The sequence below is a fragment of the Mytilus edulis genome, chromosome 11, assembly GCF_963676685.1.
Source record: "Mytilus edulis chromosome 11, xbMytEdul2.2, whole genome shotgun sequence".
Taxonomy (NCBI): Eukaryota; Metazoa; Mollusca; class Bivalvia; order Mytilida; family Mytilidae; genus Mytilus; species Mytilus edulis.
In genome coordinates, this window is record NC_092354.1 from 12,677,279 (window position 1) to 12,697,413 (window position 20,135).

At 32.6% G+C, this 20,135-nt stretch overlaps 1 protein-coding gene across 2 annotated transcripts in view; it reads right to left on the reverse strand.

Moving 5' to 3' along the window:
* Positions 1–20,135, reverse strand: part of LOC139493933 (oocyte zinc finger protein XlCOF6-like) — a 24,635-nt gene continuing 4,500 nt past the window's right edge. For both annotated transcript variants that reach the window (XM_071282105.1, XM_071282106.1), the window contains exons 2-3: positions 8,998–9,124; positions 1–1,988 (exon numbers count right to left, since the gene is read on the reverse strand). In XM_071282105.1, the coding sequence (XP_071138206.1) occupies positions 22–1,988; positions 8,998–9,124 (2,094 nt within the window). In that variant the 3' untranslated portion in view covers positions 1–21. The remainder of the gene's footprint in view (positions 1,989–8,997; positions 9,125–20,135) is intronic.

Below are 20,135 nucleotides of genomic sequence, written 5' to 3' on the forward strand. Positions count from 1 at the left end.
TGAATTCTAAAACATCTCAATTTACTCTGATGATTTTAAATAAAAAGTGTCAACATTGTTTCCCACAGTTTCATAGTTTTCCAGACGAACATTTTGGAAGTTTTCTGGAATTATGATGCATGTCAATGAAGATGGTGCATTGTTCCCAAACTCTGTTGAGAAATTCTGGTTGTTGTTGTCTAAAACAATTACAGTATTTTTTGCTTGCTCTGCATTCTCATGAGTAGAACTTTCTTTATTCAGGTTTTGTTTTTGTTTTGCTACAAGACAACGATGCTTTTTGGAATCAATGTGTCTGTTGAAATGAGACTTGTTCCAGAAACTCATACTGCAAGTTACACATAATAATTTGTTTTTATCCAAATGACTTTTACGGTGAATATTCAGAGCAGAATTTGTTGGAAATGATTTCATGCATTCAGAACACTCAAAAGGTTTCTCGCCCGTATGAGATCTCACATGCCTGACATGAACATGTTTCTGTCCTGTCTTTTTACCACAGTGGTCGCAGGTATATATCTTATTCTTGTAAGATTTCAGCTCCTCCTCTGACATATGGTACTTGATTTTATGATTTTTTAACCCTTCAGTTGACCTGAATTCTTTGTCACAAGACACACATTTGTATTTCTTATCTTGCACATGTGTTCGCAAATGTAATCTTAATGTAGAAGGTAGCTTAAAACACATTCCACAAGATTCACATTGATGAGGCCGCATAGAACTATGGGATATCATATGTCTATTAAAAGATATCTTGTGTATAAAACCTTTCCCACAATCGGCACAAATGAACTTTGACCCATTTGTGTGTTCCTCCATATGCCTCTCAAAATCTCTTTTTTTAAAGAACACATCAGAACACTTTGAACATCTGAAGACCCTGTCTTTGTGAACATCATCTAAATGTTTGTTGAATTCCAGCTCTGTTTTAAATATAGACCTACATCCCTCACATGTTGTAGTAGTTTTGTGTTGTGTTTCTAAATGGTGACTCAAATCTTCTCTTTTATCAAAACACTCGGTACAAAATCGACAGATACTGACTTTTAGACCATGGACTAGCTTCTTATGAGTATATAGATATTTTATGCTCATGAAATGTTTGCCGCAAGTTTTACACTGGACATTTGCTATATTTTTCTTTCGGCAAATATTTTGCAATTTATGTTCTGTGAATACTGATTCAGATTCAAATAATGAGCGGCATGGAAAACAATAGGGTCTTAATTCTTGATGGATCTTTTTCAAGTGCTTTTTAACTGATTGTTCATTATAAAATATATTTTTACATAATGGGCAAGTCACACTTTTCTTACTTGAATGCATTTGTTTGTGTTTCTTTAACTGCTTTTCTGATAAAAACTGCCGATGGCAAAGGTCACAAGAAAAGTCAGTCCTTTCTGGCTTATTGTCATCATCAAATACAGTTTTGTGCTTGTCAATATTGTGTGATGTATGTTCAGCTTCAGTTACAAAAATTAACTTGCAATAGCTACATTCAAAATTTCTTTCACCTTCCAATTCTCCTTTATTTGAGCACGATGCATTAAAATCTTGATCTTCATCTATTTCAGATTTGTTTTTATCAAAATCTTCATCTTCATCTATTTCAGATTTGTTTTTATCGAAATCTTTATCTTCATCCATTTCAGATTTATTTCCATTTGAATCGTAATCATCCTCAATTTCAATATCCATATTGATATACTTATTGGGCTCTTTATTTTCCAACCTTGATGACTTTCTAACAGTAAGTTTTTTCTTTTCAATCAAATTTTCATTACATTGAAGTTTAGCCTGTTGTGAATCCATAGAATTTTTTGACATTATAACTTTGTCTATGGAAAGATCTTTGCCTTTGTCTTCTAAGTCTTCTTCCATAGCTAACTCTGAGTTTGAGTTTCCTATTTCATCTTCAAAAGCAATAGATTGAATTGTCTCAGTTTTCCATGCGACGCTCCCATCTGTAGCTAAGCCATATTTATCTAAATAATAAAATATAGCAGTTAGTTTTTTTTATTGTTTAGTAATAAATATATCACATGTATCAGCAAATGACTGAACATAAAAAATTCGAAATTTAAACATGTTTGTTATTTTCATTTTTCAGGAAAATTTAGAAATTGAAAGCTTTAACATGTTTAAAGTTATAACTCATCCCAATTAATTATATGACTTTTGCACATTTTGATGTCACAATGCTCATGATATTACCACACAGTGAGAGCTGATTGTTCAACATGTTGAATAATGTGAACAAGCGTAACTCCTTCATGAAAAAACCTAGAAATTGGTTTATTACATTATATGATAGTTTTACTATAATAGTACTGTTTTACAATAATACAACTGTTTTTATATAAAGAGAGATAGGACAGACGTTTGTGCATTTGTGCATTTAACTTCATATTGTATGTCCTTTTTATATTCCTTTTATTTTTAAAATACTGCTGGATTGACAACAACACTTTAGTGAACTGCAAGTTTATTAAGCTGACTAGTTAGATTGGCGTCTTCAGGTCAAATTTTATATAATTTACAATGACTGAAGTACAAAACTAGAGGCTCACCTTGGTCTATGTGACTATTAAACAAAGGAAGCAGATGGATTCATGACAAAATTGTATTTTGGTGATGGTGATGTGTTTGTACATCTTACTTTACTGAACATCCTTGCAGCTTACAATTATCTCTATCTATAATGAACTTGGCCCAGTAGTTTCAGTGGAAAATTTTAGTAAAAATTTACAATTTTATAAAAATTGTTGAAAATTGACTATAAAGGACAATAACTCCTTAGGGGGTCAATTGACCATTTCGGTCATGTTGACTTATTTGTAAATCTTACTTTGCTGAACATTATTGCTGTTTACAGTTTATCTCTATCTATAATAATATTCAAGACAATAACCAAAAACAGCAAAATTTCCTTAAAATTACCAATTCAGGGGCAGCAACCCAACAACGGGTTGTCCGATTCATTTGAAAATTTCGGGGCAGATAGATCTTGACCTGATAAACAATTTAACCCCTGTCAGATTCGCTCTAAACGCTTTGGTTTTTGAGTTATAAGCCAAAAACTGCATTTTACCCCTATGTTCTATTTTTAGCCATGGCGGCCATCTTGGTTGGATGGCCAGGTCATCGGACACATTTTTTAAACTAGATACCCCAAAGATGATTGTGGATAAGTTTGGATTAATTTGGCCCATCAGTTTCAGAGGAGAAGATTTTTGTAAAAGATTACTAAGATTTACGAAAAATGGTTAAAAATTGACTATAAAGGGCAATAACTCCTATATGGGTCAACTGACCATTTCGGTCATGTTGACTTATTTGTAAATCTTACTTTGCTGAACATTATTGCTGTTTACAGTTTATTTCTATCTATAATAATTTTCAAGATAATAACCAAAAACAGTAAAATTTCCTTAAAATTACCAATTCAGGGGCAGGAACCCAACAACGGGTTGTCCGATTTATCTGAAAATTTCAGGGCAGATAGATCTTGACTTGATAAACAATATTACCCCGTGTCAGATTTGCAAAAAAACTGCATTTTACCCCTATGTTCTATTTTTAGCCATGGTGGCCATCTTGGTTGGATGGCCGGGTCATCAGACACATTTTTTAAACTAGATAACCAAAAAATGATTGTGGATAAGTTTGGATTAATTTGGCCCAGTAGTTTCAGAGGAAAAGATTACTAAGATTTACGAAAAATGGTTAAAAATTGACTATAAAGGGCAATAACTCCTATATTGGTCAACTGACCATTTCGGTCATGTTGACTTATTTGTAAATCTTATTTTGCTGAACATTATTGCTGTTTACAGTTTATTTCTATCTATAATAATTTTCAAGATAATAACCAAAAACAGTAAAATTTCCTTAAAATTACCAATTCAGGGGCAGCAACCCAACAACAGGTTGTCAGATTCATCTGAAAATTTCAGGGTAAATAGATCTTGACCTGATAAACAATTTTACCAATTGTCAGATTTGCTCTAAATGCTTTGGTTTTTAAGTTATAAGCCAAAAACTGCATTTTACCCCTATGTTCTATTTTTAGCCGTGGCGGCCATCTTGGTTGGTTGGCCGGGTCACCGGACACATTTTTTAAACAAGATACCCCAAAGACAATTGTGGCCAAGTTTGGATAAATTTGGCCCAGTAGTTTCAGAGGAGAAGATTTTTGTAAAAGATTACTAAGATTTACGAAAAATGGTTAAAAATTGACTATAAAGGGCAATAACTCCTATATGGGTCAACTGACCATTTCAGTCATGTTGACTTATTTGTAGATCTTACTTTGCTGAACATTATTGCTGTTTACAGTTTATCTCTATCTATAATAATATTCAAGATAATAACCATATAACGGCAAAATTTCCTTAAAATTGCCAATTCAGGGGCAGCAACCCAACAACCGGTTGTCCGATTCGTCTGAAAATTTCAGGGCAGATAGATCTTGACTTAAGAAACAATTTAACCCCATGTCAGATTTGCTCTAAATGGTTCGGTTTCAGAGTTATAAGCCAAAAACTGCATTTTACCCCTATGTTCTATTTTTAGCCATGGCGGCCATCTTGGTTGGTTGGCCGGGTAACCGAACACATTTTTTAAACTAGATACCCCAATGATGATTGTGGCCAAGTTTGGTTAAATTTGGCCCAGTAGTTTCAGAGGAGAAGATTTTTGTAAAAGTTAACGACGCCGGACGACGGACGACGCCGGACGCCGGACGCCAAGTGATGAGAAAAGCTCACTTGGCCCTTCGGGCCAGGTGAGCTAAAAATGGTATCAAAATTATTACATCATAATGTATTTACTCCATTGTCTTTTTTGTTCCTGGTTACCAATGTATGAATGAAATGAAAAGATTACAAATGTATGTACATAAAGGTAGTAAATTAATGAAATAAATTGAAACTAGAGGCTCTAAAGAGCCTGTGTCGCTCACCTTGGTCTATGTGAATATTAAACAAAGGACGCAGATTGATTCATGACAAAATTGTGTTTTGGTGATGGTGATGTGTTTGTACATCTTAATTTACTGAATATTCTAGCTGCTTACAATTATCTCTATCTATAATTAACTTGGCCCAGTAGTTTCAGAGGAGAAGATTTTTGTAAAACATTACTAAGATTTACGAAAAATGGTTAAAAATTGACTATAAAGGGCAATAACTCCTAAATGGGTCAACTGACCATTTCAGTCATGTTGACTTATTCGTAAATCTTACTTTGCTGAACATTATTGCTGTTTACAGTTTATCTCTATCTATATTAATATTCAAGATAATAACCAAAAACAGCAAAATTTCCTTATAATTACCAATTCAGGGGCAGCAACCCAACAATGGGTTGTCCAATTCAACTGAAAATTTCAGGGTAGATAGATCTTTACCTGATGAACAATTTAACACAGTGTCAGATTTGCTCTAAATGCTTTGGTTTTTGAGTTATAAGCCAAAAACTGCATTTTACCCCTATGTTCTATTTTAAGCTGTTGCGGCCATCTTGGTTGGGTGGGTGGGTCACGCCACACATTTTTAAAACTAGATACCCAAATGATAGTTGTGGCCAAGTTTAGTTTAATTTGGCCCAGTTGTTTCAGAGGAGAAGATTTTTGTAAAAGATTACTAACATTTACGAAAAATGGTTAAAAATTGACTATAAAGGGCAATAACTCTTAAACGGGTCAACTGACCATTTCAGTCATGTTGACTTATTCGTAAATCTTACTTTGCTGAACATTATTGCTGTTTACAGTTTATCTCTATCTATATTAATATTCAAGATAATAACCAAAAACAGCAAAATTTCCTTATAATTACCAATTCAGGGGCAGCAACCCAACAATGGGTTGTCCAATTCAACTGAAAATTTCAGGGTAGATAGATCTTTACCTGATGAACAATTTAACACAGTGTCAGATTTGCTCTAAATGCTTTGGTTTTTGAGTTATAAGCCAAAAACTGCATTTTACCCCTATGTTCTATTTTAAGCTGTTGCGGCCATCTTGGTTGGGTGGGTGGGTCACGCCACACATTTTTAAAACTAGATACCCAAATGATAGTTGTGGCCAAGTTTAGTTTAATTTGGCCCAGTTGTTTCAGAGGAGAAGATTTTTGTAAAAGATTACTAACATTTACGAAAAATGGTTAAAAATTGACTATAAAGGGCAATAACTCTTAAACGGGTCAACTGACCATTTCGGTCATGTTGACTTATTTGTAAATCTTACTTTGCTGAACATTATTGCTGTTTACAGTTTATCTCTATCTATAATAATATTCAAGATAATAACCAAAAACAGCAAAATTTCCTTAAAATTACCAATTCAGGGGCAGCAACCCAACAACGGGTTGTCCGATTCATCTGAAAATTTCAGGGCAGATAGATCTTGACCTGATGAACAATTTTACTCACGTCAGATTTGCTCTAAATGCTTTGGTTTTTGAGTTATAAGCCAAAAACTGCATTTTACCCCTATGTTCTATTTTAAGCTGTTGCGGCCATCTTGGTTGGGTGGGTGGGTCACGCCACACATTTTTTAAACTAGATACCCAAATGATAGTTGTGGCCAAGTTTGGTTTAATTTGGCCCAGTTGTTTCAGAGGAGAAGATTTTTGTAAAAGATTACTAAGATTTACGAAAAATGGTTAAAAATTGACTATAAAGGGCAATAACTCTTAAACGGGTCAACTGACCATTTCGGTCATGTTGACTTATTTGTAAATCTTACTTTGCTGAACATTATTACTGTTGACAGTTTATCTCTATCTATAATAATATTCAAGATAACAACCAAAAACAGCAAAATTTCCATAAAATTACCAATTCAGGGGCAGCAACCCAACAACAGGTTGTCTGATTCATCTGAAAATTTCAGGGCAGATATATCTTGACCTGATAAACAATATTACCCCGTGTCAGATTTGCTCTAAATGCTTTGGTTTTTGAGTTATAAGCCAAAAACTGCATTTGATCCCTATGTTCTATTTTTAGCCATGGCGGCCATCTTGGAAGGTTGGGCAGGTCACCGGACACAATTTTTAAACTAGATACCCTAATAATGATTATGGCCAAGTTTGGTTTAATTTGGCCCAGCAGTTTCAGAGGAGAAGATTTTTGTAAAAGTTAACGACGCCGGACGCCAAGTGATGAGAAACGCTCACTTGGCCCTTCGGGCCAGGTGAGCTAATAATAAGTTAAAAATGTTATTGTCAATTGTTTTTAAATACTGTATCGAGTATCCTCTTTAGTGACTCTACCTTCACTTCACCACTAAGGCGTTGGTTCAGCAGCTTCTTCTTTTATTTTTGTATTTCATTTTTATTGGGGTTAAAATGTCGATATTTTTAATAGCTCAGAGTCTTTCACCCCCCCCCAAAGAAAAAGAAAAGAAAAATTAAATAAATTAAATACTTGCAGCATGCAGGCATTATGATATTTGTCAGTGGTTCAGAATCCTGTTGTTTTGTTTATGTGGTGCAACTAATAAATTGTTGAGACTAGTTTTCTAGTTTTCTTTTTATTATTTAAGGAACTATAGTTCATGTAGTTTAAAGAGCAACTGTTGAAAATTTTATGATACATACATGTACTTTTGTTTTTATTGTTTTTGAAAGAAGATGCTGATGTTAAATGTATGAGATTAATTTTCTGTCAAAGTTTCAATGGCTAATAGCTCTAAAACAAGGACACCTTTTCTTTTTGAGCTCTATCATATGATATGCATGATCAGGGATGATTCCACTATATAGTTTAGGGCCGCTTAGCGGCCCTCAATTCCTCCAGCGGCCCCAAAAAATTGTGTGAAAATAAATTCCCAATTTAGAAAAAAAATATTTTAAAATTGATTTTTCCGGAAATGTTTCCTGCACCGATTAAGGCAATTACAATTTTTCCCATTTGTCTTCAAAGTGTTTTAAGATCTGAATAAGAATGATGTAAACGAAAGATTGTTAAGATAAGATATGTTATCATATTGTTATTATGTGTTTTTCTGAGACGTTTCTCAATACCTTAGTTCTCGTAAAAGCAGACCTTTAAATGAAATATGCTTTTACTAGATCAAATACTCCCATAGCATTTTCTTCAATTAAATTGAAGAAAATGCTATGGGAGTATTTTATTTCGTAAAAGCATATAGATAATAGATGCTTTTTGTCAAAATGGGTCACATATTAAAAGCAGACCTCGACAGGGAGAAAAACTTATAAATTATCAAAATTCAATATATAGGCCCGATTGAGTAAAGGTTCTGCCTGGCTCTCAAATAAAAAAAACGACTGTCTGCACATTTTTGAAAATACACAACAGATCATTTATGATGAAAAAGGATATCCACACACTATGAAACAGGTGAAACTTGATACAATTTCCGTTTTTACAGGAAAATGATATTATTTCATCATAGATCTTATGTGGAAAAAAAATCCCAATTTTAAGAAAATTCCCAATTTGATGAAAATTCCCAATTTTGATGGTCAAGGGACCCATTTGAAAACAACTGGAATCATCCCTGATGATATGTATAAACATACTACCAATGTATTTCAAAACAGAGTAGTGGACATCCTTATTGATGTCAGTCCTAGAAGGAATCATCAAAACAGAGTAGTGGACATCCTTATTGATGTCAGTCCTAGAAGGAATCATCGTCTTAATTGTGTATCTTGTAAATACATGTATGCATTGATGATCATTTTAGATATTAACAATTTCTTATAATCTTGTTGATAGGTGAAACAGAACTAATAGTATGAGCAAACCAGGTATTGTGATGGAGTTTCAGGTTTGTTTGGGCGGCCAGTCATGTTCTATGGCTTTCATTCAAAAGTAATATCATTGGCACTTATAAATTTTTACCACATCTCTATTTACATTGTTTTGGTACATTTGTAGTTGAATGATCTAATGTATGTAAGATTGTGTACATATATCAATTTAATGGCTATCATGTTAAAAGTAACTTATACATACCAGAACAAAACTGTATGAATTTCTGGGTAACATCTTTGTCTTCTTCAATAAATTGTCTACCAAGTATGGAGCCAGTTACTGCCCATGACTTCAGCTCTATATTCAATCTAACTGTAAAGGTTTCCATCTGAAAGTTGATCAACATAGAACTGTTATACATTTTCCTGTAAAGAACTTTATGTCCAAATGAGGCAATGTTAAAAAGAAAGATAACAGTTAAAGCAAAAAATTAAATTGGTTATATATGGTAATAAATATAGTTTGAATAAATAGTTGATGAGAAGATGTATTTTTAATGTCAAAGACACAACAAAGCATGCTTTGCAAAGCATTTGATAATGTTATTCATGTTGATGTTATGTACAAATTACAAATGTATTATATAGTTAAATCAATGGAATTATGCAGATGACAGACTGTGTATTAGAGTTAGCAAAATATTGTACAAGACAGGTCGATATTCTAAGCTCTATAACCACAATTTGAGAATATTCAATGGTAACTTGGAGACATAAACAAAAAACTTAATACAACCTTAGGAAAAATTAAGCTTAAGATGTGAAAGGCTCTGTCAACACTGTTCACTTAACTTAATGCTTAATAGAAAATAACCTTATACATCTTACAACTTATTGTTCTGACACTAGATAAATGTTTGTTTTAGGCCCTTTGGGCCCCTAATTCCTAAACCGTAGGGACCTTAACCTCCAAAATCAATCCCAACCTTCCTTTGTGGTTATAAACATTGTCTTAAAATTTTATCGATTTCTATTTACTTATACATGTACTAAAGTTATTATCTGGAAATCATACCAATATACAAAAAATCTGTTTACCTGGATCATGACAAATATTTTGACAAATGAAGATTTGAATTTAATACAATTTTTTAGTCTGTATCTCAATAAAAATTTCCAAATGAGACAGGAAAAAAACCCCACAAGCATGACAAGTTAAGGTGAACAAATGGAGTTATCCCTCTTTGTCTAGCTCTGTCTCCTAATGTTCATGATGTAAAATTGTTTTTAAATGTTTCTATATATTTGACTACTTTGTTCTTATTTTTAATTATATATATATATACAATCAGTATTTACATGTATGTTACATTGCAGTTGTTGTTATTGTGAATATTGTTTCAATTTGTTATTTGTATTGATTCATACAATGTAGGTTCTTGAATGACATAAACAAGTTGACTACTCTTCTCGCCTACAATCGAAGATTCAATTCTACAATTTATAGTTTTTTTCTTAAATTTTTCTTATATTGCTTTCTTTTGCAACAAACTTTTAAAAATCTTATACATAATGCTTTTCATACTATATATTTTTACATACACTATATTCACTTAAATATGGAGTATTTTCCCACTTAATAAAGTTTATGTTGGAATTTAGTTAATTAAAAGATAAGAAAGTTTAGGTAGTAATTCAGTTATTTTAAAGCTTATTTTGCATATATGATATTATTTATCTGATTCTGACATGGTCAGCTCAGTCAGGAGAATTACTTTTGATGGATTAAATTTTAAAATAACTCTAACCTTTACCATGTTGCAAATTAAGCAAGTTAAAATATTACTTATATTAGTAGACTGCTTTAACTTTTTGTAAATTGTATTTGACAATGTTTGACATAGATGATAGAATATGAAAAAGATGTAGTAATAAGAGTTGTCTCATTGGCAATCATACGGTATGATTGCCAATGAAATAACTCTCTATAAGAGACCAAATGACAAAGAAATTAACAACTATAGGTAGAAGTCCATTCATACAGATTTTTCTAGCTAAAATAAATCCTGGTCTTATAGCTACATATTCATCTTTTCTACTGATATAATAACTAGAATCATGCAAATAAATTTAAGTAAAAGGCTATTAAGATCATCATACAAATATGACACTTTTTCTAGACCACAAAACAGCATGCGCAAAATATGTCGCAAAGAATTTAACCTTTGAAATTGTTGTTGCGCACTAAAACCCCCATGGGCACTTTCAAAAGTTGGCAGGTATGGATTGATCATATTTAATTTAAAAAATAATGATACAAGCTATACTTTATTGTAGTTTTAACATGGGTAGGCATTAAATTCGTGATTTTTTTTTGCCCCAGCAATAGTGAGAATATAATGCCTATCCATGTTAAAACTACAATAAAGTATAGCTTGCATCAATTATTTCAATTCCAGGGGTTAAGAAATCCACTAGCCCCACGCCCGTGACTACAACATTTAGACCTCGGCAGGGATAATTCCACTATATAGTTAAGGGCCGCTTAGCAGCCCCTAAATCAGCCAGCGGCCCAAAAAATGTACATAAATAAAATAAAAATCGATATTTCTGGAAAAGTTTCTGTCACCAATTAAGGCAACTATAATTTTTCATAGTTTGTTGTCAAAACATTTTAAAATCTGTATAAGAATGCTGTTTACAATCGCATTTTATTAACAACGATTTAATTATGTCAAAATGTGGCAAACAATTTTATCAGCCGAATTCAATTGATTAATATGTTATAGGAGTATCCGATCTTGTAAAAGCAGATCGCCCAGCAGGTTGATAAAAATGGGTGTCAAAGCAGATCACGGCAGAGTTTGATATAACATTGATGGATAAAGTTTAATGGGCGCGGATCTCGTAAAAGAAGATTGCCCAGCAGAGCCGGTTATATAATAGGATGAAAATTTGTTTTGTAAAAAAGTTTGAGCGTTTTTTGAAAATAATGTTGATGATAGACCATTCATGAAATACGATGTCATCATTATGGAACTATTTCAAAAGTTTTGAAGATGATTCAAATAATTTTAAAGAACACTAGTTCAATGCTTTAAATATCTTATCAATTTAAAAGTATATGAACTTTTGTAATTGCTTTTCTGAATTCGACAATTGACCAGTTCAATTTGAAATCCATTTGAATCAAGGTAAATAGAGATAAATAGAGATGACCTGCTGTTGAAAAAATACCCGATGAATGATTTTTTTCAGTGGTTTATGTTAGCTGAAATATTTGTTTTTGTAATAGGCCTAGGTAACTATAGCTAAGATGATAGACTAGTGCATCATGTTCAATGATATTCATGTAATAACAGTAACCCATCCAGAATTATTCAAGTGTTACAACTTACATGAACCTCAGTGTACAGGTTAAACTTAATAATATACATTTTCCATTTTTTATACAAGAAAATAATGTTATTCGTCTTAGATTTTATGCTTAAAAAATTTCCAATTAGAATGAAAATTCCCAATTTGATGTTCAAGGGACTCATTTGAAAACACCTGGAATCATCCCTGCTCGGGCAACCAAAACTTGTAACCCGAAATGCCCAACGGACTAGTAACAAAAAATTCTTGGCGTTTCTTAAATTAAAGGGGAAAATCCTCTCATGGCTTTTCTATCTCATCCAATCAGATTCAACTACGTCATCCGGGATTCCCAGAATTTGAACTGATTTGTACAAGTTTTAAAATAGAACAAATAAATCTGGGTGGATCTTGTACTTTCAATATCGATGTGTCAGTACAGGGGGTGGTATTGTACATTGCTTATGCAACCTGATTTTACCTCCTTCTGTTTAATTTATTGCAATATAAATGTGAATCCCTTTTGACAGCAGAAACCTGGTTTTTGTCAGATATAAATTTGAAACATGTGCTGATAATTCTTTTACAAAAACGTGATGATGCTATTGTATCTGTACCCACGTATAGCAGTGGTCAAGACTTTTATCATCCCCAGATTTGGTCAACTCATTTTATCAGAATTTTCAGTGAATATTCAATTATTGATTAATTGAATTTATATGCTAATGGGATATTTTTTCCTGATATAAGTTTTGAATATCCAATTTGTAATAATCTACTGTGCAATGCCGTGAATGGATAAAAATTGTAAAGTTTATAGAATTTATTGTTATTGCAGCAAACTCTGATTTTGTAAGGCATACTAGGTCTAGCAGGTAAGTTTTGGTGGGCGAGTAGTTCTTCCAACAGGGCTAGTAAAATCTTGCAACCAATTAGCCCTGGGCTAGTGAGCTATAACAAAAAATTTTAACCCCTGAATTCTGAATAGAACAGTTAAGGTAATTTCTTTGTCCAATAAGTATAAGTGTAAAGGCGTTTGTGTAGGCTCTTCCATGAAAAGCCTACCTTATTTGCTTGTAAAGAAGAAAATGGCTGGCACTGGGATTTTTCAGAGAGAGGAGTTATTTATCAGGTCAGGAATAACCACCAATTGGTGGATTATACCTCAATTGACGTATAATCCACCAATTGACATATACATGATATAATGGTATAGACCAATTGGTGTATAATTCTTTGTTTTTCAAAACAAATTATTCCACAAAAATGGAGCATTGTTTTCTGAAAACCATATTATGGTATGAAAACTTGTCAAACATTCCTAGTTTAGTATTGTAACATAACATATTGCATTTAATCAATAATTATATTTGAAGTTTCTTCTATTGTTATCTTGTCAATCCTTGATTGGCAAATTTACCTGTAATCACCTGTCAATGGACATCATTACTGTCTGCAGTCATGTGATCATGAGTACAACTCCACAGGTGAATGGAGCTCTTTGTTAATACTTAACTTTCATTATCAAAAGTCAATCATGGTCAATAGTACAAATGTTTTAGCAAAATAATTGTTGTACGCATGCATTCTCAAGAGATGTAGCAGGCTTTGACAAAACTGAAACTTTCGGAGGACTCAATAAGGGTCATGAAATAGGTTGCAAGTTGCAAAATCATGCTCCTATCTCACACTAGCATTTAATTACAAAAAACTTGCATTATACATCAATTGGTCTATACCAATATACCTCAATTGGTGGATTATACGTCAATTGAGGTATAATCCACCAATTGGTGGTTATTCCTGGTATTGGGATCGTTCTCCCTGATTACATGTTCGCCCTAGGTTCGTTTTTACAAAGTTATTGCCAAACTGTACAAGACGTCCGACAACCCACTAGACAACGTTCAGCCGCTGCAGTAAAGAATTTTAGATCAATTAACACTTTGAACTTTGAACACTTTCTTGTGTATAACTTTAGTGCTCCAAATGTATCATTTTTATTGATCAAATCATGTGTGGAAATGTAAAGTAAAAGGATGTGTGATAGTGATTTCATAGTAACGTAATTACATACAGATACTAACTTAGTTCTCAATAGTTCGTAAATATTCGGCGAAATTGTAGACTGACTTAAGGCAGATTCCAAATAAGAAAGTTGAAAAGTTCCCAAAAATATATTAACCAAAATCAACTTCAATGAAGTTCTGTTTTGGAATACATGTTATACTTATATAAGTAAACACTTTTTGACAAAAAATAGATCTATTCGCATTATATTTTTTAAATAAAGAACACCTTTAAAAAATGTTGCTATCATAACAAAATTGACAGACATTTTGACGGAAAATTTTTATGTTAGCAACACAAAAAATCCTGATATTTTCAGTATTATCAAGGTTTGGATGTATATCTTGATTTTATATGAAAGGCAAATTGGAATAAAACATTTCTGAACATCTGCACCAATAAAAAAGGAATTGTAATAACTTTAAACAAGAGGCTCTCAAGAGCCTGAATCGCTCACCTTAATTTTTTTGGTTAAATCTCTCATCAATGATTATTTTGGCTTTTCAATTTATTTAAATGTTCTTTGAATCGTCCTATTTTCTTCAAAAGCAAAAAAAAAATCATTTTCTCCTATGTTCTATTTTAGCCATAGGAGCTATGTTTCTGACATACAAGGAAATGAAATATAAAATTTATACTAGATACTCTGAAACTCCTAAAGCCTAAGTTTGGCTGAAATTGATACAGCAGTTTCAAAGGAGAAGATTTTTTTAAAGTAAGTCAACATGATGAACAAATTGTGAAAAAAGTCTTTAAAGGGCAATAACTCCTTAAGGGGTCAATTGACAATTTTGGTCAAATTGACTTATTTGTAGATCTTACTTTGCTTAACATTTTTGCTATCAACAGTTTATCTGTATCTATAATAATATTCAAGATAATAACCAAAAACTGCAAAATTTCTTTAAAATCATCAATTCAGGGGCATTATACCTGAAAAACCAGTTACCCAATTCGGCTGAAAATTTCAGGACAGGTAGACCTTGACCTAATGAATACTTTAACTTCTTGTCTTATTTGCTCTAAATGCTGGAGTTTTTGAGATATAAGCCAACCAGATGCTCCGCAGGGTGTAGCTTTATACGACCGCAGAGGTTGAACCCTGAACGGTTGGGGCAAGTATGGACACAACATTCAAGCTGGATTCAGCTCTAAATTTGGATTGTGATTAAATAGTTGACACAGCATAGGTTTCTGACACAGAATGAATGTGTTCTAATGAACTTAAAATTTTTGTTTTCTCTTAGAGCAATTCACTTTGCTGTTGAATATTAATCCTCTCAAAAAAATGTTTGAAGAAATTTTCTTTTTTATTTATGAAATTTCAAATGAGAAAAATTGAACCCAATTTTTTTAATCACATCCCCCTTTCCCTTATTCCAAAACTAATCTCAATTAAAATTTCTAATGGAGTTTGCAACAATAACTACTCATTTAAATACATCATAAAATATTAAGATGTAAAAAAACTGCTTGTTATCACTGAATGGTAAAGATTATTTTAATTTATCAGTTGGTAGTAAAAAGTGAATATACATTGTATATTGTATATAACAAAGATTTAAGTTGATTCTGGACAAAGAAAGATAACTCCAATTAAAAAAAATCTTGCTATTGCACAATATTTTGCAATTAGATATTTCTTGCTTACTATTCTGGACAAAGAAAGATAACTCTAATTAAAAAAAAATTTGCTATTTCACAATATTGTGCAATTAGATATTTCTTGCCATTGCGCAATACTGTGCAATTGAAAAGACTTGCTATTGCACAATACTTAATATAATAATTTTAGATTCTGATTTGGACCAACTTGAAAACTGGGCCCATAATAAAAAATCTAAGTACATTTTTGGATTCAGCATATCAAAGAACCCCAAGATTTCAATTTTTGTTAAAATCAGACTAAGTTTAATTTTGGACCCTTTGGACTTTAGTGTAGACCAATTTGAAAACAGGACCAAAAATGAAGAATCTACATACAAAGTTAGATTTGGTATATCAAAGAACCCCATTTATTCAATTTTTGATGAAATCAAACAAAGTTTAATTTTGGACCCCGATTTGGACCAACTTGAAAACTGGGCCAATAATCAAGAATCTAAGTACATTTTTAGATTCAGCATATCAAAGAACCTAACTGATTCATTTTTTGTCAAAATCAAACTAAGTTTAATTTTGGACCCTTTGGACCTTAATGCAGACCAATTTGAAAACGGGACCAAAAGTTAAGAATCTACATACACAGTCATGACAGTTAGATTCGGCATATCAAAGAACCCCAATTATTCAATTTTGATGAAATCAAACAAAGTTTAATTTTGGACCCTTTGGGCCCTTTATTATGTTGGGACCAAAACTCCCAAAATCAATCCCAACCGTTCTTTTGTGGTCATAAACCTTGTGTCAAAATTTCATAGATTTCTATTTACTTAAACTAAAGTTATAGTGCGAAAACCAAGAAAATGCTTATTTGGGCTCTTTTTGGCCCCTAATTCCTAAAATGTTGGGACCAAAACTCCCAAAATCAATACCAACCTTCCTTTTGTGGTCATAAACCTTGTGTTAAAATTTCATAGATTTCCATTCACTTTTACTAAAGTTAGAGTGCGAAAACTAAAAGTATTCGGACGACGACGACGACGACAACGACGCCAACGTGATAGCAATATACGACGAAAATTTTTTATAAAAACTGCATTTTACCCTGTGTTCTATTTTTAGCCATGACGGCCATGTTTTTTGACGAAATAAAAAATAAAGCACAAACTTTATTTTATACATCCTACTGATCATTCAGTTGAAGTTTGGTTGAATTTGGTTTAGTAGTTTTAGAGGAGAAGATTTTTTAAAGTTAGCAAATATGATGAACAAATTGTGAAAAATTGTCATTAAAGGACAATAACCCATTAAGGGGTCAATTGACAATTTTGGTCATATTAACTTATTTGTAGATCTTACTTTGCTGATCATTTTTGCTGTTTACAGTTTATCTTTATCTATAATAATATTCAAGATAATGACCAAAAACTGCAAAATTTCCTTAAAATTACCAATTAAGTGACAGCAACCCAACAATGGTTTGTTTGATTCATCTGAAAATTTCAGGGCTGATAGATCTTGACCTAATGAACATTTTTACCATGTCAGATTTGCTCTAAATGCTTTCGTTTTTGAGATATAAGCCAAAAACTGCATTTGACCCCTATGTTCTATTTTAAGTAACGGCGGCCATGTTTTTTGACGGATCAAAAATCGAAGAACACACTTTGTGCAGGATAATCTAAGGAACAATCATGCTAAGTTTCATCCAAATCCATTCAGTAGTTTCAGAGGAGAAGATTTTTTAAAGTTAGCAAATGTGATGAACAAATTGTCATTAAAGGACAATAACCCCTTAAGGGGTCAATTGACAATTTTGGTCATATTAACTTATTTGTAGATCTTACTTTGCTGATCATTTTTGCTGTTTACAGTTTATCTTTATCTATAATAATATTCAAGATAATGACCAAAAACTGCAAAATTTCCTTAAAATTACCAATTAAGTGGCAGCAACCCAACAATGGTTTGTTTGATTCATCTGAAAATTTCAGGGCTGATAGATCTTGACCTAATGAACATTTTTACCCCATGTCAGATTTGCTCTAAATGCTTTCGTTTTTGAGATATAAGCCAAAAACTGCATTTGACCCCTATGTTCTATTTTAAGTAACGGCGGCCATGTTTTTTGACGGATCAAAAATCGAAGCACACACTTTGTGCAGGATAATCTAAGGAACAATCATGCTAAGTTTCATTCAAATCCATTCAGTAGTTTCAGAGGAGAAGATGTTTGAAAAATTGTTAACGACGACAGACGACGACTGACGCCAAGTGATGAGAAAAGCTCACATGGCCTTTTAGGCCAGGTGAGCTAAAAAGGATTATCTTTGAGTTGCTAACATAAGATTTGACAGACATGAACAATGCTGCTAACATAAAATTTGACAGAAATTAAGTTGTTGCTAACATAAAAATTGACAGACTTTTTTGTTGCTAACATAACATTTGACAGACTTTTTTGTTGCTAACATAACATTTGACAGACTTTTTTGTTGCTAACATAATATTTGACGGACTTTTTTGTTGCTAACATAAGATTTGACGGACATTATTGTTGCTAACATAAAATTTGACGGACTAAAATGTGTTGCTAACATAAGATATTGACGGACTTGTTGCTAACATAAGATTGTGCTAAGGCAGCACTCCACAGATAGGTGTGTAGTTTCGCATTTTGGCCCCTGTGGATTTTTCAAATATGAGAGCTAGTGTGCAATAAAATTCATTTTTGGATAGCTGAGTATTAAAATAGCCTTTGTATTGGGTTTATATGAACATCAAGATTATGTAATGTATGTAATATAGGCTGTTTTCTATATGACAGTCCGTATTTGCATGTCCCTACCATACATTGGTCCGGCAATTATTGTAATGTTTTTTTCCAGGGATGATTCCAGGTGTTTTCAAATGGGTCCCTTGACTACATCAAATTGGGAATTTTTACCCCAATTGGGAATTTTTTATGCATACAATCAAAAACGAAATAATATCATTTTCCTGGCCTATAAAAACGGAAAATGTATTTTAAGTTTCACCTGTACACTGATTGAAGAAGTTATTGGATTCAGACCAGGGAAGTTGCAAACAAAAAATTCTCTGAAACCGATATTATCAAGATGCTTGATTTCTTGATTGACAACATATTTGTAACGTTCGGAGGACGTGTTTTTTCAACAGACTGTCGGCATCCCAATGGGAACAAACTGTGCCCCTCTACTTGCCGACTTGTTTCTTTATTATTATGAGGTTGACTTCATGCAGGAACTTCTTAGGAAAACAGATAAGAAGTTAGCAATATCCTTTAACTCTACTTTCCGCTATATAGATGACGTTCTTTCACTAAACAATTCAAAATTTGGTGACTATGTGGAACGCATCTATCCCATCGAATTGGAGATAAAGGATACTACAGATACAGTTAAGTCGGCTTCATATCTTGACTTACATCTAGAAATTGACAATGAGGGTCGGTTGAAAACAAAACTTTACGACAAAAGACATTATTTCAGCTTTCCAATTGTGAACTTTCCATTTCTACATGTAAGTAGCAACATTCCAGCAGCACCTGCATACGGGGTATATATCTCCCAATTGATACGATATTCCCGTGCTTGCATTTCCTATCATGATTTTCTTGATAGAGGGTTACTGCTCACAAGGAAGATATTAAACCAAGAGTTCCAAATGGTGAAGTTGAAATCATCCCTTCGTAAATTTTACGGACGCCATCACGAGTTGGTTGACCGTTATGGAATAACCGTTTCACAAATGATATCGGATATGTTCCTTACGTCGTAACTACAATCCCCTTCCTTTTCATGAATGTGACCTACCGAATTAGACTATTTACCGGATTTGTAATCACATAAGCAACTAGACGGGTGCCACATGTGGAGCAGGATCTGCTTACCCTTCCGGAGCACCTGAGATCACCCCTGGTTTTTGGTGGGGTTCGTGTTTATTCTTTAGTTTTCTATGTTGTGTCATTTTTGCTATTGTTTTTCTGTTTGTCTTTTTTCATTTTTAGCCATAGCGTTGTCAGTTTGTTTTAGATTTATGAGTTTGACTGTACCTTTGGTATCTTTCGTCCCTCTTGTAATACATGAATACCATTATGCACTATCATCTTAACTTTGGTAAACAAGGCATATATACCAGCTAACATAAACCTATGGCAAGCAGTTTAGCTATTTATTCGAATTTCAAATTATCTCAAATTATTTCATAATATATGAGATATCTTATATAACATATAAGATTTTTATAAGATATCTAATTTGATATATGAGATATCTTATATAATTTAATATTTTAAAGCTATCTTATATTATATGAGATATCTTATATATTTAATAAGATATCTTATAA